Raw genomic sequence first — 27,002 nt, 5'->3', positions numbered from 1 at the left:
GCCCAATCCTGGCTCTGTTCCAAACCCACAGATCGGTGATTCTTCAGGCTCTCAGTAGCAAGGTCTGGAAAGGCATTTTAGGGCAGGGCGCAGCATAAAGAACTCAGTCCATATGTTTATGCACATGCACAAGATTCAATCCTACAGCACAGGCCCAGTTGATCCAGCCACACAAGAGGATCCAGACGAGAGGGGCCTGCCAGTGCAAGAAGATCCGGCACGGAGCTATTAGAGTAGTTCCTATACCATGCTTCCTTCCAGCTGCCAACCTAGGCATATGAACAGGGAAATGGGGGTCTGACTGGGGCTTCCCCTAAACCCTGACAATCCATGGCTCCCAGAATGGCCCTTAGGGGCTGTTAGATAAGAGCAGCCCCCTAGTTGCTCTGACTAGCATTAGAGTGGCCCCATGATTGGCGGAGCACAAGGGTGGCTGCTGCTGAGGATCTGGTCCATTGACCTTTTTTGGCAAGTTATTTATTAAATGCTTCAGAGATTTTAATTTTCAGTCCCTGGAAGAGTTGACAAGAGCATGCTAGGTTCTGATGCATCCATTTTATCACTCCCCAGCTCACTAGAGTTGTCAAAGATGTGCATTATATATGTGCTGTGTGTGTGTTTTATTCTAAAGCATGCGGAAGTCTCATAGAGACAGATTCAGTTGGTACAGCAATTTCCTCTCCTCTGTATCCTGCCAAGTACCCAGACAATCAGAACTGCAGCTGGATTATTCGGGCCCAGGAGCCATGTAAGTAAAAACATTTCGGTGGGAAACTTGCTGGATGACTAATGTCCTCATCTCTGCTGTGGTAACAATGCAAAATTCCTCCCTTTCTTCTCTAGGAAATCCTGCCTCCTGGTAGGTTGGAGAGAATGAGGATCTCTTAATCTGCCAGAAACTACATTTTGCTGTAAAAAAGATTTAGGGCTTAATGAAAAAACAGAAGAAAAAACTATTTGCAACTTCGTTATCTTGGCAGATTGATGAGACCCAAGGGCTGAATTGCAGGCTGTGCAGCTGAATATGATGTGCAGCCAGAGCCGTTAGCGAGACAATCTATGGACTCGTGTGAGAAGCGCTGGTATCTGGTCACTGTCTCTTCTGGCATGGAGAGGGAGGAAGCTATTTTAATAAGTTTAAACGCAAGCAAAAATGGGAGAACAAAAATCAGAAATAGGAGAACATAAATCATATATGCATAGGTGTGTTCTCAGATTTTCCTAATTGTAGACATAGGTCTACAATGGTTGTGATTAACAAGACAAAATTTGCCAACAATTACCCAATATTATCTGTTAGAATGGGCCATTTCCTAATATAGAGACTAGGGAAATATTATGGTATCCCAGATAACACTGTGCAGTAATTGTAAATATTTATTTTTCATGGTGGCTAATATACCTCTGGTGCTCACCTGATATAATCACAAACCATGGAACATTTCCGCCCACATGGAGAATTTTAGAAAACGTTCTGAATCATCTGGACAGAGGGGTTATAAAATGAAAATCTGTCTGCCAAAGCACACAATAGCAAATTAGACAGAGAAAAATAAAAGGAGATAGATATAAAAACATAGACTCTGATGGAAATCCAAGAAAAAAGAAGTCATTCAAAACTGTTTCTGATCTACAACGTGCAAAATCTTCAAAGGCATCTTTCTCTAGGATGTTGTTTGTCCAGTCGAGGAGACTGTAGGCCCGATTCTTCTTCCACATACATTGGTGCACATCAGGAGTAACTCTTCTGAGCCAATAAATTGCACTGGTATATAACTAGTATAAATGAGAATCGAGGATTCCTCCATGTATCATGGAGATACCTCCATATATTACAGGTATATCTTCATTATGCAGTTCACATAGTGTTACAGTCATGTCAACAGTACATGGACATAAAAAATGGATTTAGCCATTGGCAGGAAACGGCAGGGTCCTCTTGTTCTATTTGTACTGACAGGGTCAACAAGTCACCCTACTTTCACCACCCACTGTGATTTACTTTTAATTTTATACCCTGAGGACCAGCATTGATAGCTGTGATTGATTGATTCTACTGGTACACACAAGGGGAGAACAGAACAGCAGAGACTATACCACTGAGTGCCAGTCAGTCATACCCTGCGGAATGCAACCCTTCTGTCTGTAATTTCACTTCCCTGTAGCTCACTATTCCTAGCCTGGTTAGAAAAAAAAAATGTGTTTGCCAAATTCGGTATGTGTGGGTGGAACGATTGTAATTAATGGAGTTACCCCACTCCAAATGCAGTTCATAGTGCTCCCACATATATCTTCCCATTATTAAAATCACAGGCTTCTCTCTTTCTCTCTCTGACCTGTTCAAGACACAAGAACACTCCTAGATTAGGAACAATTATTATCAGGTACTAGCTGTGAGGCAAGTTGCTATTCTCATCTTCCCCAGCAATTATGGAAGGAAGTGGCCACAATGAACAAACAAAAAGCAGTATGACAGTCAAAAAATCCTGAGGGCCAAATCCTCCTTTTCATCATGTAGCCTAAAGCATCACAGTATGGAAAATCCAATTTCACATGAGCATAGCGGAAGGTGCTAATGAATGGCTCTTTGACCAGACAGATTGATACATATGGAATGTTTTGAAAAGTGATGCAAGATCCAGCTAATTGTGAGCCTGGAGCTGGGCAAAGTCTGTTTGAATTTCATAGCGTTCTATACTATAGATTACAAGGGACAGGACTTCATGGGCTTATCAAAGCAGAAATGAGATATTTTAAAATATCTGCAGAATTGTCTATTGGGTATCATTCAACATATAATTACAAAGTTGTTAGGTTGTTAAAAAATTCTGTTTGTAAGTATAGGTTTCAGAGTAACAGCCATGTTAGTCTGTATTCGCAAAAAGAAAAGGAGGACTTGTGGCACCTCAGGATGAAGTGAGCTGTAGCTCACGAAAGCTTATGCTCAAATAAATTGGTTAGTCTCTAAGGTGCCACAAGTACTCCTTTTCTTTTTGTTTGTAAGTATTAAATCTTTAGTAATTAAATCTGAAGCAGATTGCACTAGAGAGTACTGTCCAATATAGTGTCATGAAATCCTGAAAGATTTAACAGTATTTTTACAATAAGGCCACAATGAACAAACAAAAAGCAGTATGACAGTCAAAAAATCCTGAGGGCCAAATCCTCCTTTTCATCATGTAGCCTAAAGCATCACAGTATGGAAAATCCAATTTCACATGAGCATAGCGGAAGGTGCTAATGAATGGCTCTTTGACCAGACAGATTGATACATATGGAATGTTTTGAAAAGTGATGCAAGATCCAGCTAATTGTGAGCCTGGAGCTGGGCAAAGTCTGTTTGAATTTCATAGCGTTCTATACTATAGATTACAAGGGACAGGACTTCATGGGCTTATCAAAGCAGAAATGAGATATTTTAAAATATCTGCAGAATTGTCTATTGGGTATCATTCAACATATAATTACAAAGTTGTTAGGTTGTTAAAAAATTCTGTTTGTAAGTATAGGTTTCAGAGTAACAGCCATGTTAGTCTGTATTCGCAAAAAGAAAAGGAGGACTTGTGGCACCTCAGGATGAAGTGAGCTGTAGCTCACGAAAGCTTATGCTCAAATAAATTGGTTAGTCTCTAAGGTGCCACAAGTACTCCTTTTCTTTTTGTTTGTAAGTATTAAATCTTTAGTAATTAAATCTGAAGCAGATTGCACTAGAGAGTACTGTCCAATATAGTGTCATGAAATCCTGAAAGATTTAACAGTATTTTTACAATAAGCATAAGTACCTACATTATACTCACTCTATGTAACAATAAACAGACTATCTCTGATTTTATACTTCATGATCAATAAACAGGCACCAGTTTAGTTCACTGATTGACATAGGGAGAGAAAACTGACACTTAAGCTTTTGCTATCCATTATCTCCAATGAAAATAAAACATAAAAATCCACTCTATACGCCTAGGTAATTATTTATATCTGAAATGCAAAACCTTCCCTTAAGTTTTTATTCTTTGTTGTTAACAGTCAACCACATTACGCTATCATTCACTGACTTTGAAATTGAAGGCAAGAGACCTAACTGTACCATGGACTTTGTCGAGATTTTGGAAGGGGATAACTATGACGCTCCTCTTCAAGGTACTGTAGCCTTTTTTCTTGTCTCTCTAGATTGTTTTAAAACAATTGTTTATGTTCAAATTCAAAGCTGCAATGAGCTGAGTGAGATTCAAGATTAAATAATATTTATATAGTTAGATAATTTCATTATTAATGATTAATGTTTATTATCATAGAATCATAGAAGATTGGGATTGGAAAATGGGGCCCCATTGTGCTAGGTGCTGTCTAAACACAGAGTAGACAACCTCTGCACTGAAGAGCTTGGAGTTTTTCTCGACCAAAGCACTGAGGGTGCCATATAGGAATTTATACAATACAAACAATAGAATGATACAAATGATCTTCTCCATGGTGAGATCTTCCCTGTAAGAGGGTCCCATGTGGCAGGGATGGTCTCTGACAGTGTCGCTCTATTGAAACTGCTGGATGCCTAAAGGGTATGCCTACACTACGAAATCAGGTCGAATTTATAGAAGTCGTTTTTTTAGAAATCGGTTTTATATATTTGAGTGTGTGTGTCCCCACAGAAAATGCTCTAAGTGCATTAAGTGCATTAACTCGGCAGAGTGCTTCCACAGTACCGAGGCTAGCGTCGACTTCCGAAGCGTTGCACTGTGGGTGGCTATCCCACAGTTCCCGCAGTCTCCGCTGCCCATTGGAATTCTGGGTTGAGATCCCAATGCCTGATGGGGCTAAAACTTTGTCGTGGGTGGTTCTGGGTACATATCGTCAGGCCCCCGTTCCCTCCCTCCCTCTGTGAAAGCAAGGGCAGACAATCGTTTTGCGCCTTTTTTCATGAGTTACCTGTGCAGACGCCATACCACAGCAAGCATGGAGCCCGCTCAGGTAACCGTCACAGTATGTCTACTGGGTGCTGGCAGACACGGTACTACATTGCTACACAGTAGCAGCAACCGATTGCCTTCTGGCAGCAGATGGTGCAATATGACTGGTAGCCATCATCGTCATGTCTGAGGTGCTCTTGGCCGCATCGGCCGGGAGCGCCTGGACAGACATGGGCGCAGGGATTAAGTTTGGAGTGACTTGACCAGGTCATTCTCTTTAGTCCTGCAGTCAGTCCTATTGAACCGTCTTATGATGAGCAGGCAGGTAATATGGATTGCTAGCAGTCATACTGTACCATCTTCTGCCGGGCAGGCAAGAGATGGGGATGGATAGCAGTCATATTGCACCATCTTCTGCCGGGCAGGCAAGAGATGAGGATGGCTTGCAGTCCTTCTGCACCGTCTGCTGCCAGCCAAAGATGTAAAAGATAGATGGAGTGGATCAAAACAAGAAATAGACCAGATTTGTTTTGTACTCATTTGCTTCCTCCCCCTCCCCCGTCTAGGGGACTCATTCCTCTAGGTCACACTGCAGTCACTCACAGAGAAGGTGCAGTGAGGTAAATCTAGCCATGTATCAATCAGAGGCCAGACTAACCTCCTTGTTCCAATAAGAACAATAACTTAGGTGCACCATTTCTTATTGGAACCCTCCGTGAAGTCCTGCCTGAAATACTCCTTGATGTAAAGCCACCCCCTGTGTTGATTTTAGCTCCCTGAAGCCAACACTGTAAGCCATGTCGTTAGTCGCCCCTCCCTCCATCAGAGCAACGGCAGACAATCGTTCCGTGCCTTTTTTCTGTGCGGACGCCATACCAAGGCAAGCATGGAGGCCACTCAGCTCACTTTGGCAATTAGGAGCACATTAAACACCACACGCATTATCCAGCAGTATATGCAGCACCAGAACCTGGCAGACCAATACCGGGCGAGGAGGCGACGTCAGCGCGGTCACGTGAGTGATCAGGACATGGACACAGATTTCTCTGAAAGCATGGGTCCTGCCAATGCATGCATCATGGTGCTAATGGGGCAGGTTCATGCTGTGGAACGCCGATTCTGGGCTCGGGAAACAAGCACAGACTGGTGGGACCGCATAGTGTTGCAGGTCTGGGACGATTCCCAGTGGCTGCGAAACTTTCGCATGCGTAAGGGCACTTTCATGGAACTTTGTGACTTGCTTTCCCCTGCCCTGAGGCGCATGAATACCAAGATGAGAGCAGCCCTCACAGTTGAGAAGCGAGTGGCGATAGCCCTGTGGAAGCTTGCAACGCCAGACAGCTACCGGTCAGTTGGGAATCAATTTGGAGTGGGCAAATCTACTGTGGGGGCTGCTGTGATGCAAGTAGCCCACGCAATCAAAGATCTGCTGATATCAAGGGTAGTGACCTGGGAAATGTGCAGGTCATAGTGGATGGCTTTGCTGCGATGGGATTCCCTAACTGTGGTGGGGCCATAGATGGAACCCATATCCCTATCTTGGCACCGGAGCACCAAGCCGCCGAGTACATAAACCGCAAGGGGTACTTTTCAATAGTGCTGCAAGCTCTGGTGGATCACAAGGGACGTTTCACCAACATCAACGTGGGATGGCCTGGAAAGGTACATGACGCTCGCATCTTCAGGAACTCTGGTCTGTTTCAAAAGCTGCAGGAAGGGACTTTATTCCCAGACCAGAAAATAACTGTTGGGGATGTTGAAATGCCTATATGTATCCTTGGGGACTCAGCCTACCCCTTAATGCCATGGCTCATGAAGCCGTACACAGGCAGCCTGGACAGTAGTCAGGAGCTGTTCAGCTACAGGCTGAGCAAGTGCAGAATGGTGGTAGAATGTGCATTTGGACGTTTAAAGGTGCACTGGCGCAGTTTACTGACTCGCTTAGACCTCAGCGAAACCAATATTCCCACTGTTATTACTGCTTGCTGTGTGCTCCACAATATTTGTGAGAGTAAGGGGGAGATGTTTATGGCGGGGTGGGAGGTTGAGGCAAATCGCCTGGCTGCTGGTTATGCGCAGCCAGACACCAGGGCGGTTAGAAGAGCACAGGAGGGTGCTGTACGCATCAGAGAAGCTTTGAAAACCAGTTTCATGACTGGCCAGGCTACAGTGTGAAAGTTCTCTTTGTTTCTCCTTGATGAAACCCCCCACCCCTTGGTTCACTCTACTTCCCTGCAAGCTAACCACCCTCCCCGCCTCCCTTTAATCATTGCTTGCAGAGGCAATAAAGTCATTGTTGCTTCACATTCATGCATTATTTATTCATTCATCACACAAATAGGGGGATGACTACCAAGGTAGCCCAGGAGGAGTGGTGGAGGAGGGAAGGAAAATGCCACACAGCACTTTAAAAGTTTACAACTTTAAAATGTATTGACTGTCAGTCGTCTTTTTTTGGGCAATCCTCTGTGGTGGAGTGGCTGGTTGGCCGGAGGCCCCCCACCGCGTTCTTGGGCGTCTGGGTGTGGAGGCTATGGAACTTGGGGAGGAGGGCAGTTGGTTACAGAGGGGCAGCAGTGGCAGTCTGTGCTCCAGCTGCCTTTGCTGCAGCTCAACCATACACTGGAGCATACTGGTTTGATCCTCCAGCAGCCTCAGCATTGAATCCTGCCTCCTCTCATCACGCTGCCACCACATTTGAGCTTCAGCCCTGTCTTCAGCCCGCCACTTACTCTCTTCAGCCTGCCACCTCTCCTCCCGGTCATTTTGTGCTTTCCTGCACTCTGACATTATTTGCCTCCACGCATTCGTCTGTGCTCTGTCAGTGTGGGAGGACAGCATGAGCTCGGAGAACATTTCATCACGAGTGTGTTTTTTTTCTTTCTAATCTTCACTAGCCTCTGGGAAGGAGAAGATCCTGTGATCATTGAAACACATGCAGCTGGTGGAGAAAAAAAAGGGACAGCGGTATTTAAAAAGACACATTTTATAAAACAGTGGCTACACTCTTTCAGGGTAAACCTTGCTGTTAACATTACATACATAGCACATGTGCTTTCGTTACAAGGTCGCATTTTGCCTCCCCCTACCGCGTGGCTACCCCCTCAACCCTCCCCCCTCCCCGTGGCTAACAGCGGGGAACATTTCTGTTCAGCCACAGGTAAACAGCTCAGCAGGAACGGGCTCCTCTGAGTGTCCCCTGAAGAAAAGCACCCTATTTCAACCAGGTGACCATGAATGATATCTCACTCTCCTGAGGATAACACAGAGAGATAAAGAATGGATGTTGTTTGAACGCCAGCAAACATACACTGCAATGCTTTGTTGTACAATGATTCCCGAGTGCGTGTTACTGGCCTGGAGTGGTAAAGTGTCCTACCATGAAGGACGCAATAAGGCTGCCCTCCCCAGAAACCTTTTGCAAAGGCTGTGGGAGTACATACAGGAGAGCCGCAAATGCCAGGGCAAAGTAATCCTTTCACATACTTGCTTTTAAACCATGTATAGTATTTTAAAAGGTACACTCACCGGAGGTCCCTTCTCCGCCTGCCGGGTCCAGGAAGCAGCCTTGGGTGGGTTCAGGGGGTACTGGCTCCAGGTCCAGGGTGAGAAACAGTTCCTGGCTGTCGGGAAAACCGGTTTCTCCGCTTGCTTGCTGTGAGCTATCTGCAACCTCCTCCTCCTCATCATCATCTTCTTCTTTGTCCCCAAAACCTGCTTCCGTGTTGCCTCCATCTCCATTGAAGGAGTCAAACAACACGGCTGGGGTAGTGGTGGCTGAACCCCCTAAAATGGCATGCAGCTCATCATAGAAGCGGCATGTTTGGGGCTCTGACCCGGAGCGGCCATTTGCCTCTCTGGTAGGCTTGCCTCAGCTCCTTAAGTTTCATGCGGCACTGCTTCGGGTCCCTGTTATGGCCTCTGTCCTTCATGCCCTGGGAGATTTTGACAAAGGTTTTGGCATTTCAAAAACTGGAACGGAGTTCTGATTGCAAGGATTCCTCTCCCCATATAGCGATCAGATCCCGTACCTCCCGTTCAGTCCATGCTGGAGCTCTTTTGCGATTCTGGGACTCCATCATGGTCACCTCTGCTGATGAGCTCTGCATGGTCACCTGCAGCTTGCCACGCTGGCCAAACAGGAAATGAGATTCAAAAGTTTTTTTTCCTGTCTACCTGGCCAGTGCATCTGAGTTGAGTGTGCTGTCCAGAGCGATCACAATGGAGCACTCTGGGATAGTTCCCGGAGGCCAATACCGTCGAATTGTGTCTACAGTACCCCAAATTCGAGCCGGCAAGGCCGATTTAAGCGCTAATCCACTTGTCAGGGGTGGAGTAAGGAAATCGATTTTGAGAGCCCTTTAAGTCGAAATAAAGTGCTTCATCATGTGGACGGGTGCAGGTCTACATGGATTTAACGCTGCTAAATTCGACCTAAAGTCCTAGTGTAGACCAGAGCTCAGTGTGAATGGAATGTCCTCCAGGATTGCCAGTGAGTCTGTCTTTGGAAGAGGGTCCTGGGGCCTATTTCACTGAGAGGGAGAGGGGACAAACATTTCCCCCTCCCCCAGTGGAACAATGTGGGGGGATATCCTTGATGTAAAACCAAGAAGATTCCCCTCCCCTCCAGAAAGATTTTATTGTGCAAGGCCACAGTCTAGCCCTTTGCTCTCAGTTACATTGGTGTAAATCTGGAGTAACTCCATTGGCAACCATGAAGTTGCCTTAGATTTACATTAGAGTAACTGAGAACAGATTTGTCCCTTTGGGCTTGATTCTCCTCCCACATACACTGGTATTATCTTGATGCAACTTCCTTGACTGCAGTGGGATTACTCCTGATTTACAGAGACATTACTCAGAGCAGAATTTGATCCTTTGTCTCTTATCCCCTAACCTTCCCCTAGCTCCTTCCCTCAAACCAGACCACCATGGACACTGCCAACCTCTGGCTGTCTGAGGCCTTTTTCCTTTGAGCACAGTTCATGTGCCCATCCCACACTGAAGCCCTGTAACATCACATTCACCATATATATTCACTCAGAGTAAGTGAGTCTTTAGGTTGCTGGTATCTCCAAATATTTTCCTATTTTACGCCATTACTAGGTTGACATAATGTTACATAATCAGGGAGCTTTCAGCCTACACCAAGGATTGTGAACCACAAATAAAAGACTGTTTTAATAGTAGATGATATAAGTGTTAGCATCTGAGTGTTAGTTTTGCACTAGATAACTAGGCCAGTGTTTATACTCCCTGCATAACATTTCACTTCCCTTGTGTTGCTGTTGATTTTCAGGCCGTTACTGTGGCACTGTTGTGCCACAACCTGTCACTTCTTTCAGCAATGCCTTTGTTGTAAATTTTGTATCCAATAATGCCGGAACTGCCAGAGGCTTCCATGCTACCTGTGCTGCATCATTGTCATGTAAGTTGATTTTGCACGCCCCCATACTGAAGCTGGTAGAAAAGCAGTTGGTAACCTAAACAATAGATTTTTTGAGGAAGCCCTTGCAGATTCCCCTTTCTGTTCTCAGTTCCCTAACAACACCACACTCAAAATCCCATATTGCCTTGACCCTCTTTTTTGGCCAAAGAGGGTGGTACATAGCTATCTATAGAACCTGACCAGTGTGAACCACAAAGCGCCTTTTCCACCTACAGATGGAGAAAGCTGCTGCCTGAATGTGCTTCCAGCTCCTGCCATCCCAAGGAGAGAGGGATCAAACCTTGGACCAAACTCAAATTTCCCCGTACTTTCACTCCCTCTGCTAGCTGGGCCCTTTCTTTTTATCTGTAAGTCATCTGTAGCCAGCTCGGTGCCTTGCTGGATTTGGCATGTTTAAGGATTTGATTCCTGAAGCTGGGATTTCTTTTTGGGGATCTTAAACCACTGATGCCAAGACATTAACAAACAGCGAAAAAGAGATATCCATTGTTGTTTCAAGTTTTTTTCCCTCCGAGTTAGCCCACTTCTGCCCAAGGTGTTTTTTCCATATAGTCTTCAGTCTCTGTTCTGTCTCTCTCATTTCAGCCTGTGGTGGTACCTTCCACATGGACAGAGGAGCCTTCAACAGCCCTAACTATCCTGAATCTTATCCTTTGAATGCTGAATGCATCTGGACCATTGTCAGCTCCCCTGGCAACCGGCTTCAGCTGTCTTTCATGTAAATACATTCCAAGGGTTATTGTTCAGCCTTTTAATGGAGCTGCAGGAAGGAAGCACTGTGTTTAGTAGGAAATGTAATTACCAGCATGTAAAATGGTAGCAGTGTGTCCAAAATAACTTAGAAAGAGAACGCAGCAGTGGCCATAGGGAGCTTACAGTCAGTTTTTTCCCTTATTAGTCATCATTTATATTAGCAGCATATACAGTATTATATAACTTGATGGTGTGTTGTCAGAGAGCATCATGGGTTGCTAAAGAGATCAGCTCTCAGCAGGTCATGAACAAGAGGAAATTCAGCATCACTGCATCTTTTGTCTTTATAGACCCTTTTGCAAACGAAAACCTTTTCAATTCCTTTTTGGTTATTGGCAGGTATCTCACACTACTGTATATCCTAATAGTATAAAGTGACCATATTCTTAATAGGTTGCAATAATTGGTTTCATGTTGAATTAAAGGCCTCAGATTTACTTCTGCCGCTATGTCAAATCACAAAGATGGAAATAAAGCAAGAACAAAGTGAGTCTTGCTAGGAGTATACCTTCCTTCCTGTCAAAGTACTTTCCTTAGAAGATATCAGACCAGAAATGTATGTATGATACAGAGAACAATCCAGATTACTTTAACAAGATGCAGTTATGCCACTCTTTGCCCATGATATTGATTTCTAAGCCTGTCTGTTTCATGGCATTAAACATTGTTTGGTGCCAAGAAACAGAACACTGACCCTTGACAGAGCAGGTCAGTTAGAAAAGAAAAGCAACACTAGAATTTGTATTTGCAGGTAATTAGTGTACAAGTGACACATACCCAGAAATACACTTATTGTATGTACTTATTGTATATGATGTAGTTACCATGGAAACATCGCTTTGCTAGTACACAAAAATGGACATACTGTTATAAATTCTTCCTCTGAGAAATGGAGTGAAAGCACTGTAATCTGAGAAACATTTTTCAAGTTAATTGCTAAAAATAATAACAAATAACAACTTTGTTAACCAAAACAAGTGTATAGTGTGAAGCAGATACACTTAGTGCAATACACGTACAATTATAACATGTGATCCTCAGTGGATGTAAACATTGTTCATTAGTTTCATGTAACCAAAAGGCCAAATCAAGAAATGCTAGATTTTTGGGCAGTCTATAGCAATGAGATATTTATTTTAGTGAGTTGAATACTGGGATTTTATAAAGTTTCTTTGCCATGAGGTATTCATCTTCTTTATATTGGTCTTACAAAATTGCCTGTCTTGCAAGTTGAGGGTTTGCTCTAAATGAATCCAAAGTGTATCCATATGCATAGTTGGAACTGTTTCATAGTGGGTTTGTACACTGGAAACATATGGATATATTCAGGCCTGAAGGAAGGGGAGGATGTGTGACCCGAATTTGAAAGCAGAGCTATTTGTGCATTAGTTGGAGAAGGCACTTTCTGGGATCCTTACTGTTATATTCATGACTGGCTTTTGAAAAGGATATTGGGTTGATTCAGCATAACTCAATAAGAAATGCAGTGATATTTTAGCTTCCATCTAGCGTTCAGATCAGTTGGTGCAGTAATTAGGGATCCAGGAACAGAGTAATTTAAAAAAACAGACTGAACCTGCTCATCCTTTTTGTACTAATGTAAAATCTCTTTCAAAGGATTTGGCTCAGTTTTAATCTGAGTCACTAACAATCACATAAATTTGATTGAACCTCCTTGTCTTTTTTTTTTCTGCTATGCAGCACAACCCTTGGCTTTATTTGAGGTTGAGATTCACACAAACCTGCGGACATAAATTGAAACTCAAAGCAAAATTATATGAGCCCAGTAGGCTTAGTCAGGAATCCACCCTGATTCCCCACATCTCTTGCCATAGGCCCCACAGCAGGCCCAGGCACTGATTAGGAGAGCTAGCTGTGCTTTCTTGAGAGTTATGTTCACCTATTCTCATTCCAGTTTTGCCTGGTATGGGGACAAACACATTCCACAGCTCTAGTTCTAAAAAGCGACTCCTCACAACTTCCACCAAGATCCTCTGGCCCATGCAACCTCTACTTGACTTCCCCTGTTCTCCTGGCCATTTCCAACAGGCTGCTGTCACATTCTGAGGAGCAATCCAGACCAGTGAGGGGTTGTATCACTGGCTGCCGCATAACCTTGGGTACCTCACAGTGCTTTACTGTTGTAGATCCCAACCTGGGCTGTTCACAACTAGTTTACCAGCATGCAGGGCACACCCTGAGTGTCTGTGTGCTAGACAGCCTGGTTCAGCAGCTCTGATCCCAGCAGCCTGTCTACAGTTCCACAGCTCCGCTTTGCCTTCCATGAGCCTTGGTTACTACTTTCAGGGTGATCCCAGTCCCAGATTTTCCAAAAAATGTGTTTTCTGCACTGCCCAGCCCTCTCCTGGACTGCTCAGATATTGAGGTTTGTTGCCCCGTAACAGGTAAATATTCAACAGTTTATTACTTTAACGGGAGTTACCAGTTTAAATACGGCACTGGATTGGTTTAGATTAAAAATAAAACAAGTTTATTAACGGAAGCAGAGAGAGGATTTGAAGTGAATTCAGGTATAAGAGATAAAGTTAGAAATGGGTACCAGCAAATAAAAGTAAAAACATGCATCTAACAGTCTAAAACTTAATCTAGCAAGTTTTGGTTCAAGGCTTTGAGTAAGATGGCCTTTGTCACCCACCGTCTTCCAGCAAGATGGTGACCTACCCTTTCCTTAGTCAGGATCTCTCCCATAGGCCCAGTGGTGCTGGTGCCTTTGACTTCTTAGGTGACAAAGAGAGAACTTGGGGGTTTGTGCCCCTTCGTTTTGTAGTCCAGTGAAACTTTGAAGTGAGGAAGGCAACATGGAGTCTGGTAATGAAGGAAGCTCCATGCTCTTCCTTCCCCCACTTGTGTTTGCTAAAATGTAAATTGTTCTGTTTCCTGCCATCTGCTGCCCCTGCTGTTTTGCTGGCCATGTTTACTACTTATATGTAAACTGAGGTAAACACATTCCCATTTTTACGGTAGGCCTATTTAACAACTTTTGCCTAGGCAGGACTGTCTGGTTTTGAACATGTGCTACTAACATCATACAGGGGAGATTTATAACTTTACATACAATGTTGCTACATCCATTTCACCATGATATTGACCAGCGAGTTATTAGTTTTCAAATTATATCTCACAAGGCACATTTTGTATAAATATTATTACAGTAGTGGTAGGTTGTGAATACAGGGGTGCTTTTGGTCACAGCCTCTCACTACCTTGCAGTCTGCAATGGATCTTCTGCTTACGAGTCCTCCCCTACATACAGAGCTCAGCAAGTACTTGGTGACTCAATTCTAAATCTTACATCCTCCAGACCAGTGGGTTTCAACCTTTTTTCCTTTGCGGACCCCTCAACAATTTCAAATTGAGGTGCAGACCCCTTTGGAAATCTTAGACGTGGTCTGTGGACCCCTAGGGGTCCACGACCACAGGTTGGAAACCACTTTTCTATGGTAATGACAATCTTCTGTGGACCCCTTAGACACTGTCTGCCAACCCCCAGGGATCTGCGGACCACAGGTTGCAAACCACTGCTCCAGATAATCCCTATCATTGACATACACTGCACACTGATGATGGGAAAGCCTCAGAGTTCAACTGACCTCATGCTCAGCAGACAAAAGACAGAAAGTGATAAAAGTATTCAAAGTTAAATGGATTGTGGAAAACGGAGGGAGTAGGGAGTGGGTTTGGCATATTTAAAGCCGTAAAGGTAGAGAAAGTAAGGAGAAGAGGAGATAAGATTTCATAATGTTAGATAAACTTCAAGTAAGTATTTGGCCTTTTGAAATTGCTTCATCCTCAGAGAGTGCACTGGAAATCTGCAGGTAGATGAAGCTGGGCACAAATTGATACACAGTGATGTAAGTGTAGTTTTGAGTCTCATATGTTTCACTATTCTATACATCCAATATGACTTTAAATATAACCTCAACACTATACAAAAAAAAATGTACTATATGTAACATGTCAAATACCTTGCACTTCTTTTGAGAACCAAAAATATCTTGAAGAGATGAAACCTTAGCTATGCAAACTAAAGATATATGGGGGTGAGGAAGGAATTTTTCCACTGTGTGCAATGTTACAAAATTGACTAGATGTATTATCATTTATGGAAGGGTTTTGTTGTTTGGTTGGTTTTGGGGGGTGGGGGGTTACTTCTTTTTTAGTGTTAGTATTGTCCATTGCTGAAGGGAAGGACATCAGATTATAATTGGATGAATGGTCTGATCTAATATGGCAAATTCTGCAGTGTGTTTCTATAATACATGTACAATAATCTTAATGTTTCTGCTTTCTGCAACTCAAACAGAACGTTCCAGCTAGAAAATAGTGAAGACTGTACCAAGGATTATCTGGAGATTCGCAAAGGGAATGACATGGGCGAGATGGTGGGACGATACTGTGGGGACTCCTTACCTTTGAATTACACATCCATCACTGAGCACATCTTGTGGATCAAATTTGTCTCCGATGGCTCAGACAGTGATGTTGGCTTTAGGGCCACTTTTGCTCACTGTAAGTAAATATTATTTTGCTGAAAAATAAATTACCATTTTTCAGAGCACTTCCAATAATAAGGCGGAAATAGTATATTTAAAAATAAAGGATGATATCCTGGCAAAATTCTAACTCACTTTAATGGGGCCAGGATTTCACCCAAAATATTTTAAAATGAATATACACAAAATGTTATTGAATACCTGGCCTATCTGTAACATGACTGCACAGAGCTCTTGTATGCCTGACAACATTTTACATAAGTATATTTTGGATATCAGAATTAGAAATAAAATTATAGAGAGGCAGTGTTGCCTAGTAGATAGATAGAGCACAGGACTGGGACTCAGGATACCTGGGCTCTATTCCTGGCTCTGCCCTGGCCTGCTGGCTGACTCTGGCCAAGTCATTTTCCTTCCTTTGGCCTCAGTTTCCCCATCTGTAAAATGGGAATAATGATCTCCTTTGTAAAGTGCTTTGAGATCTGCTGATGAAAAGAGCTAATTTATTTTTATTATTTATTTATACTATTTTTTTTTAAATGTAGCAGTCAGAATAGAGCTTATTATTATCTATTCTAGTTTGACTGTATTATCCTTCTGTGGGCAGAAATCTCCTCAGATTATACAAACTGTAAATATGTCCTCTTTTTCATTCACCATTTTCTAAATACAGTTCTCTCTCGATAAAATTGTTCTCAGATTGTCAAAACAATAGTATTGTTCTGTCACGAGCTGGGCACGGGCTACATGCAGAAATAATTTAGGGCAACCCAAGGCGTTAGTAGCTCCTGGAGCAAGAACTATCTAACCCAAATATCACTGTCACTATTAAAGCTTGAGAAATGAATGGGTATGTAGTGTTTGTGTTCACAGTGCTGAGCTTTTCTAATTAGTCATAGAATAGAATATCAGGGTTGGACCTTAGGAGATCATCTAGTTCAAACCCCTGCTCAAAGCAGGACCAATCTCCAATTTTTGACCCAGATCCCTAGATGGCCCCCTCAAGGATTGAACTCACAATCCTGGGTTTAGCAGGCCAATGCTCAAACCACTGAGCTATCCCTCCTGCCATAATAGGAAAATAGCCCTTTATTCTCAACTTTCCATTAGGTGTCGACTATATCATAAAGGGCACAATTGTACAGAGGGGGTCGTTCTCCTGTCTTACCCAGGGAATCTCTGGTTTGGGGGCTAAACAACATAAGCAGCGCCGCAGAATTATGGCAGAGAAAAAAGAGGTGCTCTCGCTTCATAGATACCAAGGCCAGAAGGGACCATTCTGAGCATCTGGTCTAACCTGCTACATAAGGCAAGCCATTGAATTCTACCCAGCTCTTCCTGCACTGAGCCCAATAACCCCTTGTTGAGCTAGGGCATGTCTTTTAGAAAGACATCCAATCTTCATTTAAAGACTCTTAAATGTTGACGTATTTACCACATCCCTTGGTGAACTTTTGCATTTCCAACACACTTTCCTTGGTATGCAGAAGGTCTGTCCCGTGCACAGTGCGTGTTTCCATACTCTCGGTCCCTCAGTTCCTACCTTTATTACATTTTACAGTACACTGCCACTTTACCTAGGCACAGTGCAATTTTTTCTGATTTTGCAGCATTAGTGCTCTTATAATTTGTAATGGTCTGTGGAGGTGCAAAGTGGGATTTCCAAGGGGTTCTAGCCCAGTCAAATCAAAACCATTCTGACCAGAACAGCACTTTTCCTCAGTAAAGACTCTTTCCTGCTTACTCCCTCCCAGGAGAAGGTGAGCAGGGAGGGGTAGGGGGTGCACAGAGCCTTGGTTGCATTTCCCCTGGAGGCTGGCCAGCACAGCTAATGTGTGGGTGTTGGGCAGGGATTCTCAAACTGGGGGTCGGGACCCCTCAGGGGGTAGTGAGGTTATTATGGGGGGGTCCACCCCAAACCCTGCTTTGCCTCCAGCATTTATAATGGTGTTAAATATATTTTAAAATATTTTTAATTTATAAGGGGGTGTCGCACTTAAAGACTTGCTGTGTGAAAGGAGTCACCAGTACAAAAGTTTGAGAATCACTGGTGTAGGGGGGTGTAGTAATTTTCTATAGGCTACGATCCCTCCAGAGCCAGGAAGTCATTGTGTCAGAGCTGTGTATCCTGGGGTTGCTTGTGACTCAGGGCTGTGCCTTAAGGCTCAATCTAGCCCTAAATAAATGCAATCATTACAGCCTAATAAAGTTTTTTTCAAACCTTGACCCAGTTGCCGAGTTTACTTTTTAAAAATACCGTAAGTTGTTATGAAAAACATTATCATTAGTAGGCTCCCTGTTGTTTTTCAGTATACGGGAATGATATTGTGGGAGATAGTGGGCAAATTGCTTCTCCACTGTGGCCTAGAAACTACCCTCACAACTCCAATTACCAGTGGAAGATAAGTGTCAATGCTTCTCATGTTATCCACGGTCGGATCCTGGAGATGGACATTGAAGATTATTACAATTGCTACGACAAGTTAAAGGTGAGGTCACTTTGGTAGATTCTTTTTATAAATTGTGATAGCCTGCTTTATTCATTATTTCTAAGTGAGGAGTAGGAAGTGTTTTCAAAAGTCCAGTTTAGGCCTCATTCCTTTTGAATAATTACTGGCTCTAGATAGTGTTACACGCATGTTTGCTCACTAGTAGGAAATATCAGATATTGCCCAGCTGGGCATTTAAAACATTTTATAGGCTGACAAAAATAAGTTAATAAAGGCACAACCTAAAATTTTCAAATTTAGGAGCTTTAGAAATGCTGAGTATTTACAGTTCCAACTGAAGAGAGTAGGAGTTGTATTTATCTACTCAACACCTCTGAAAATCTAAAGACCTTTATGTAAATGCCTAAATGTGGATTTAAATACCTAACTTTCGGAACTTAAGGTCCTGATCCTGGAAACAGGTACACGTATTTATTTTTACACATGTGTGTAAGGGTTTGTAGTAGCCTGGCCTCAGTTTGAAAAAAATGCTGGCCACAGTCAATGGGAAGGGTCATATGATAGGGCTAGATGATGCCTTTTGGCACAGCCTTGAACAAGCTCCTGCTTCTTCTTTGCTCTGGAGGATTAATAATTTATTGCTGGCCTACACCAGTAGCAAGTTACGACATCACCCGCTAACTGCTCAGCTGAGTTGGCCAGTTGGTACTCCACCTTTCTCCTCTGCATGGTTTTGTGGTCCAAGTCACAGTCTGGACTTTAGCCTTTTTTCAGGCTATCAGGGACAAATGCGACCCTGGTGTGATTCCAATGAGGTATACATTTAGCTTTCATATTTAAAACTAGTATGAAACACAGTGCAAACTAAAGCCTAGTAACAACAGTAACATACTAGCATGCATCCTGTTTATCATTTCTCCGCTTTGAGTCTCTTTCTCAACTTACATTAGTATGACTCTTTTTTAGAATTTGTTTTTCTACCTACGATTGTTGGTCCTATGATTGGCCTTTGATTTAATCCCCTTTTATAACCAGACATTTACAAGTAGTTTACTAACACATACATTTACTTCTCTTCCTTCCATCTTGTCTCATATTTTAACAACCTGGATTTTTTTTCCTTTCTGTCCATTGAGCCTAACAAGTTCCTCATGCTCAAATCACGGAGATAGATGTTCAGCAGGTATAAATCAGCATAACTCCATTGGCTTCGAGCTATGATGATTTACACCAGCTGAGGAGCTGATCCGTACTTTAATATTTTGAATCTTCTTTCCAGTTTTCTCTGTCTTGAGTTTACTTTGGAGTTACTTTGGAGTTACTCTGGTTCTGACTGCTAGTAACACAGAAGCATCTTGAACACATTGACATTTTTGGCTTACAAAGTGCTACTTAAAATGTTTATGTGGCTCTAAAGAAATTTTCTGAAGAATGCATTTTATTATTTCTTTCTCAGCAAAGAACAACAATACACCGGTGGCATTTTTCAGATGAAAAGCCAGCTAATGTGTTGGAAGAACAGTCTGTAGGGGGCAATGAGTTCAGTTTGCTGGCTTCAGTACTGATCCTTCTGGTGGGGAAGCACCATATGTAGCGGATGAAACAGACGGGCTGTTAACAGTATTTTTTATTATCTAGAATGGAATTAGGGGGCTGAAGCTTCAGTTCTATCTCATTTATTTGGAGATGGGAATATCCTCCTCAGGAGTCCAGTTTACAATGGTGCAGCACCAAGAACTTTGCAGTGACATTGCCTACACTTCACTGGTTTCATTTTCACTACTGTCAGCCTTTACTGGCCCCAAACACTCAAAATTAAAACCATAATAACAGTAACAGTGGTTTGCCATTACTTTGCTGGAGATGGTAGGGACAGAAAAATACCATTGCTGCTCTGCTCTCTCTTTCTCCTTATAGATCTATGATGGGCCCAACACTCATTTCCGTCTTATCACCACATACTGTGGTATTGTCCCTTCATCATTCATCTCCTCCGGCAGTTCTATCACAGTCCAGTTCCAGTCTGATTCTTCTGTGAATGGAAAGGGTTTCCTTTTGGACTGGTATGCAATGGAAGCTTCTCCAGCCACTATGTACACCATTGCTAGAGGTTTGTCTCTGAAAATGACGCTGTTAGTTAGCTTGTTAAGAGTGATAACATTGGTGAGGCACTAAATCCTGTTCCCATTAGAGGGTGCCTGGTGTAATGTGGGGGAGACCTGTGTTGCCATTGTTACTGATCATTATTATTTTTGTTGATTTGTATTGTTGTACCTCTCTCAAATGCAGTGTTTTACTTTGTTTTAAAAGTGGAGCTCCATCTTTGTTGGAGGGGTTAAGGATTCTCAAGCCCTTTCTGGCATTTGAGGAGGGACAGATATTTTGCATGCCTACATGGAAAAGTATCCTCCGTCAAATAACATTCTTGGAGAATTTGTCACTTGCATAAGGAAGATGACTAACAAGCTCATGTGATGCTGTTTAGAAGTACTGAGATTCAACCCTGCACAGACCTGCAGGACATACAGGACATGCTTGATCCAAAATATCCTATAAGCAAAGGAAAAGAAGTTCAATATGAATGTATATCTCTTGTGTGAGATATATACCCATTGTAAGAAATGGGAACATGAATCTATTTATTGTAGCTGAGCAAGTGAAATGGAACAAAGTTAAGATTGACTTGGGTGCTGGATACGGTTCCTATTTTCAAACTAACACCTGAGAGTGCTTGCAAAAGTACTTTAACATAGTATTGACATATAGCACCATTGTAGTTTTCATACTTTGTTCAGCGAGGGACTGTCAAATTAGATGATAAAGAAGAAACACTTTTAATTTTATAAAAGAAGATTTTTAATGTTTGTTTCTTTCTGCACGGCAGGTGTATGTGGTGGTGTTGCCGTGACAAGAGAAACCCCGTCATTCCTCTTCTCACCAGAGTGGCCCAGGAACTACAGAAATTTTGCTGACTGTACCTGGATTATCAGAGCTCCAGAATCCACTGTGGAGTTCAACATCCTGGCCCTAGATATAGAATCTCATAGTTCATGCAACTATGACAAACTTGTCATCAGAGATGGTGAGAAATCTTGGTACCGTCTGACAGTGTGAAACACACAGAGAGCCCCAGTTTAAAAAAAGTCCTTGTCTACTATGTGTGTACTTAAAATAAATAAATACATCCAAAAGATCAAATTTTGCTTCAGTTTATCAGTCACAGGAACCTGTTCCAAAATGAATATTCTTCTGTGCTGAAGCTATGTGCAGGCTAATATCAAGCCAAGCAACACGAGATGGTGATGGTCCAGAAAAATGTGTGAACATTTTTGACTATTTGATTGAATATTTGACTGAAATACTGTTAGAAAATTAAGACTTCTGGTATTTTTAATACTGATATTTCCTCTTTTACCTTAGGAGACAATAGCCTTGCCCCAGTGCTGGCCACCATATGCGGTCGAGACCCACCTGGGCCAATCAGATCTACTGGAGAGGCCTTGTTCATTCAGTTCACTACAGATGCAAGTGTCACTGGTGCTGGGTTTAATGCTTCTTATCACAAAAGTAAGTTGTGGTTTTTTTTTTCAAATTTATCTTGAATCTGCCTTGCGGCTGAAAGCTGAATAAGGAAGGGAAGTAGTTATAGCCTACATTTTTAGCATAGCTGCTTGCCACAACTGTCGGCAATCTATCCAAGTAATTGCATGAAGCATCTGTTCACATATTCCAAAAACACATGTTCTTAAGGTAAACTTTGTCCTTTGTCCAGAGTTCTACTGTTACGAAGCACTCCTCAGATCTGAAAATCACCGTTGTCCTGAAATACAAATATTGTAGCCTGGTACAAGTGTATGAAGAAATATTACAACAGTTAAGAGTTGTGGTTAAGAATTGCAAAATATACTCAGAAAATGTGAAGGCTGGTGCTAGCTAAAAAACAAACTTCAATTGTTGAGAGATGGGGAAGTGGAGAATGAAAGGGAAGAGAACCACCAACTTGGAGATGCAAATAAATTAATCCAAGCACACGCACAAAATAGATATAGGGCCGGGTCCTTGGACCCTTGTGAGGCCCCACAAGGACAAAGATGCCTCATGGCAGCAGTTGAGGATTCTCCTTTCATATGGGAATCCTCTGCTGCAGCCAGATGCTTGTAAGCAGTTCTGACTGCCCCACTCCCCAAACACACAGACTGGTGTAGAGTGCGGGTGGGCATATCAGGGTCTTGAGTGGGCAGCCTTGAGGTTGCTCCAACTTACAATCTGTGCTGGGGGCCAGTTTAGCGTACAGCAGGCCCCAGGATTGGTGGTGAGAGGAACGCATGAGGAAAGGTGCCATAAAGACACTTATGCCTCCCCTCCCAACATGCATCGAGCACAGTGCATTACTCATTTTTCTGTCATACTAAAAAGCCAGGTTTGTTTGTTGTGTGTCACCATACAACCTGGACAGTCTACTAGCAGACTTTTGCACGTGGCCTGAAAGTGGGCAGATTATTCAGGATGTTCACTAATGCACATCCCATGCAGCTGTTCAGCATTTGGCTTAACAATCACATGGATTTTGAAGACTTTTTTTCATAATTTGAATAATTTAAGGTGACTTTTTCTTCCTTATCTCATTTCCCTTCATTCAGGTTGTGGTGGCTATTTGCATGCAGACATGGGAGTGATCACATCCCCCAACTATCCTCAGGCCTATGCTCCCAATCTCAATTGTTCCTGGCATGTATTGGTTACCAGTGGGTTTGTTGTTGTCATCCATTTTGAACAACCCTTCGAAGTTCAGAGCGAGGATGCTTCTTGCAGCCATGGGGACTATGTGGAGGTGAGCTGATCAGCTGTAGGTGTTGTCACTTTGTTTCCAGAAACAGGATATACTGGCCCATGCCTAGGGCTCCTATATGTTATGGTATTATTAATAACAGGAAAGTGGGAAAAAAAGTCATTTAAAATTCTCTTGCTATCTTTCAAAGCTTTATTTAGAGATGCTGCTTTACTGGTACAGTAAATTAAAGGGAGAAATGCTTTTTTCAAGATTGTTGTTTGGGTTTGTTCTTATATCTGCTAGAGCATTCCTTAAGGTTGATAGCTGTATGCTTGAACAACCTTAACAATTTCCTTCTAGCTTAAAAATGGACTGGATGACTCTGCCCCACCTTTGGGGACCGTTGGAAGGAATGGGCGGTTTTGTGGTAGCAGCTCTTTTTCCACGATGTACACTACAGACAATCAGCTGTTTGTCCACTTCATTTCTGACAGCAGTCGTGTGGGCCAAGGGTTCAAACTGAAGTATGAGGCTAAGAGTCTGGGTGAGTGTCAAAATCCCGCACAAGTTCTGAAAATCAGTAGAAAAAAAACTTAGAATTTGTTCTTTCAGAAGCATGTTTCTTATAATAAGTGGCTTAACCTGAAGAGACAAGGTGGGCGAGGCAATATCTTTTATTGGACCAACTTCTGTTGGTGAGAGAGACCAGCTTTCGAGTCACACACAGCTCTTCTTCAGGTCTGGGGAAGGTGCTCTCAGTGTCACAGCAAAATGCCAAGTGAAACAGATTGTTTAGCATAAGTAGTTACCACATAGTGTAAGAGCATTTAAGGCAGAGTGGCCCGCTAACACCTCTGCAGTGATAGGACAAGAAGAGGGGGTTAGTGAATTCCAATTGCTGTAATAAGCCATAAATCCAGTGTCTCTGTTCAGTCCATGATTTTTAATGTCTAGCCAAGCAATGAATTTAAGCTCCTTATGTTATACAATCTGTTCCACCTTGCATTTTGCTGTGACATTGGGAGCACCTTTCCCAGAACTGGAGAAGATCTCTGTGTGGCTCAAAAGCTAGTCTTCTCACCAACAGAAGTTGGTTCAATAAAAAATATTACTTCACCCACCTCGTCTCTCTAATATCTTGGGACCAACACAGCTACAACTGCACTTAGCGTGGAGAGACTGTCATCTAGTAAAAAACAAATACTGGCAAAAATGCTTTCTGTGTAAATGATTTGAAATGCCCACTGCATAAGTGTTCCACATATTTGTAAGGGACCAGGGTGTAGGTTGTCTGGCCTAGCAATCACAGCTGGGCTGGAGTCCATATGTCAAGGATGGTAGTCAGTGAGCAGGGGTTGGAGGAATCGCTAGAACCGGATTCAATAAGCAAGAGTCAGGGTCAAAGTCAGGCTGGGGTTGGAGACCAGAGATCAGAGGTAGAACTAGGTTAGAGTCAGGAAGCAAGAGTCAGGGTCAGAGTCAGGCTGGGATCAGAGTCCTGAGATCAGGAGACAAGGTGAGGTCTGGAGTCACAACAGACCCAAAGTCTTTGTTGTTGCCCAGATAACTTCCTGGGGCACTTTCCAGGGTTAAATAGGGTGATGGCCAATCAGAGGGCCATAGTTAGTATTATCACCTACCCAGTATTTGATCGACCTGGCCAGTTATTTTATGTATTTTCCAGTTGCCAGAAAAATAATTTAATCTGCCAGGTTTTTTTTACCTGGGTCTAAAGATTTGCATTGTTATCACAATGCACTGGGATATCTAATGTTAAAAGTTTCTGTGTCCAGCTAAAGATGCTGCAGTGTTACCACTTCCGCAGTTTAAGTATGAAAATGATGATATCAATTTTATCCATATGTGCTATCTGTCTGGACCAGTGGTTCCCAAACTTGTTCCGCCGCTTGTGCAGGGAAAGCCCCTGGCGGGCCAGGCCGGTTCGTTTACCTGCCGCGTCCGCAGGTTCGGCTGATCACGGCTCCCACTGGCCATGGTTCGCTGCTCCAGGCCAATGGGAGCTGCTGGAAGTGGCGCCTGGCCCATGCCGCTTCCAGCAGCTCCCATTGGCCTGGAGCAGTGAACCGCGGCCAGTGGGAGCCGCGATCGGCCGAACCTGCGGACGCGGCGGGTAAACAAACCAGCCCAGCCCGCCAGGGGCTTTCCCTGCACAAGCGGCGGAACAAGTTTGGGAATCACTGGTCTAGATAAGTGGCTGCTGAAGTGGGGGAAGGGAGAGTTGCAGAGTTGCCTTGTGGTTGGGGTTGCAGCGAGCTTGCCTTGTGAGATGGTGGGTGCTGGGGTTTTTTCCATTTCAAAGGTGGTAACTCTAGCTGCAGAGTACTGTCACTCTGGCTCCTTTGGGTCGTACTGCCTGTGGTGCCTATTCTCCACAGTGCTCCTTGGCTATAGGTCTGCACGCCCTCCTGGTTGCACTGTGGGAACATCAGCTGTCCCAGGCTCAGCAGACCTGGGTTCTAATCCTGACATTTTGTTAATGAAACACTTTTCATTCGTAGTATCTTTAGTTTCCCTGGTGGTTGGGTTGAAGCTATCTCTCGCCTGCATCTGGGAAATGGCGGAAGTTGGACACAGGTTAACGGGAGACTTCAACAGTTAACACAGGGGAGGAAGGCCAGTTAGAATCTTCCTTCTGCCTCCTACATACTGCAAACAGTGAGTTACAGCAGGAATGAGTGTGACCCAATGCATTGGCAGAAATGATAACATTCCATAAAAGTTTCCTCCTCAGCTGAGAAAATAACATCCCCTGTAGGAACTGGCATTTTTGAAAGAATGAAGAGGTGGCAGGCCACATCCTCAGCTAGTATAAATCAGGGGCCTGGCATCTTCAGCTGTTCCCAAAGTATTTCAGGCAAACACATGTCTCTTAGGACATTTGGAGCCCTCATTTAAATGATGTTGATTAAACACAGCTAAAGTAACCTACTAACGTGCTCACTCACTCTCAAGTTTGTAACTCCTCTTTTTCTTTCTACTCCTTCCATTGGAAATGCTACACATAGTAGGAGCTATGCATGTACATATATATTTCTAGTGCTTCACTTTAGAGACCTGGATTGAAGCACTGTATTCATTAGCATTACTAAAATGTATTTTAATCATAAAGTCGTTAGCTGCGAAATAAAAGTATCTTAGTATGGCAAAGAACCTGAACAAATTCTTGAGTTTGCTTTGAATGTCATTTCTCACTGGATTTCATATTGTCTTGAGTTTTACATTTCAATTGTTTTGGAAAGTGAAAGTGAGGATGCTTCACAAAAAGCATTGAATGATCCAGTCCTTAACTTCAGTTTTCCAGATGTTAGGAATTCTTCAGAAATAAAGCATATAAGGTTTTCTCTTCATGCTTATCTGAGTCTAGGATCACTGAGGGAGTAGAGTGTCAGTCAGTGGTGTCATCAGGGGACTGTTGTATTATTTTTCATGGAATAAATGGACTTGGTTAACAAGCAGGCCAGAAAATCTAAGTTTAACTGTGCTAGAATATTTTTCAACAGCAAAAATGACAGTATGTTTGTTTGCGTGGTGAATATAATCCATTGAAAAGAACCTGTGACTAAGTATATGGATGACTTACTTGTTTTGTATGCAGTGTTGCTGTAGCCATGTTGGTCCCAGGATATTAGAGAGACAAGGTGGGTGCGGTGATACCTTTTATCGAACCAACTTCTGTTGGTAAAAGAAACACAAATTTTTGAGCTACCCAGAGCTCTTCTTCTTCAGCGCAGACCTGAAGAAGAGCTCTGTGTAGCTCGAAAGCTTGTCTCTCTCACCAGCAGAAGTTGGTCCTTGTTTGTTTTGAACATCTCACACAATTTCTTTAACCTATTGTTCTTAAACTTCTCTTTACCAGCCTGTGGAGGGAATATCTATATCAGTGATTCCAGTCCCAGTGGATATGCATCTTCCCCCAACTATCCTGACAATTATCCACAGCATGCTGACTGTGTCTGGACCATAACAGCTCTTAATGGAGGGGCAGTGGAGCTGCAGTTTGAAGACCAGTTTTACATTGAACCTTCACCCAAGTATATAGCTACATTTATTTTGCATACATTTTCTGAGGCACTCCATTTTCATTTATCCTTTCTCTATTACCATATCAGTATGTTCCCTAATTCCCCAATAGAATTT

The 27,002-nt window shown here is 43.0% G+C and overlaps 1 protein-coding gene across 2 annotated transcripts in view; it reads left to right on the top strand.

Moving 5' to 3' along the window:
• The window catches only part of CUBN (cubilin), a 227,628-nt gene that overhangs the window by 129,836 nt on the left and 70,790 nt on the right, over nucleotides 1–27,002 (top strand). For both annotated transcript variants that reach the window (XM_084618746.1, XM_084618745.1), the window contains 12 exons: nucleotides 632–748; nucleotides 4,027–4,140; nucleotides 10,207–10,335; nucleotides 10,942–11,074; nucleotides 15,434–15,639; nucleotides 17,934–18,112; nucleotides 19,991–20,183; nucleotides 20,958–21,155; nucleotides 21,494–21,640; nucleotides 22,714–22,904; nucleotides 23,205–23,388; nucleotides 26,722–26,896. In XM_084618746.1, coding sequence (XP_084474872.1) covers nucleotides 632–748; nucleotides 4,027–4,140; nucleotides 10,207–10,335; nucleotides 10,942–11,074; nucleotides 15,434–15,639; nucleotides 17,934–18,112; nucleotides 19,991–20,183; nucleotides 20,958–21,155; nucleotides 21,494–21,640; nucleotides 22,714–22,904; nucleotides 23,205–23,388; nucleotides 26,722–26,896 — 1,966 coding nt within the window. The remainder of the gene's footprint in view (nucleotides 1–631; nucleotides 749–4,026; nucleotides 4,141–10,206; nucleotides 10,336–10,941; nucleotides 11,075–15,433; nucleotides 15,640–17,933; nucleotides 18,113–19,990; nucleotides 20,184–20,957; nucleotides 21,156–21,493; nucleotides 21,641–22,713; nucleotides 22,905–23,204; nucleotides 23,389–26,721; nucleotides 26,897–27,002) is intronic.

The sequence above is a fragment of the Lepidochelys olivacea genome (assembly GCF_965140295.1).
Source record: "Lepidochelys olivacea isolate rLepOli2 genome assembly, chromosome: 2".
Classification (NCBI taxonomy): domain Eukaryota; kingdom Metazoa; phylum Chordata; order Testudines; family Cheloniidae; genus Lepidochelys; species Lepidochelys olivacea.
This window is presented reverse-complemented; position numbering and strand designations above follow the sequence as displayed.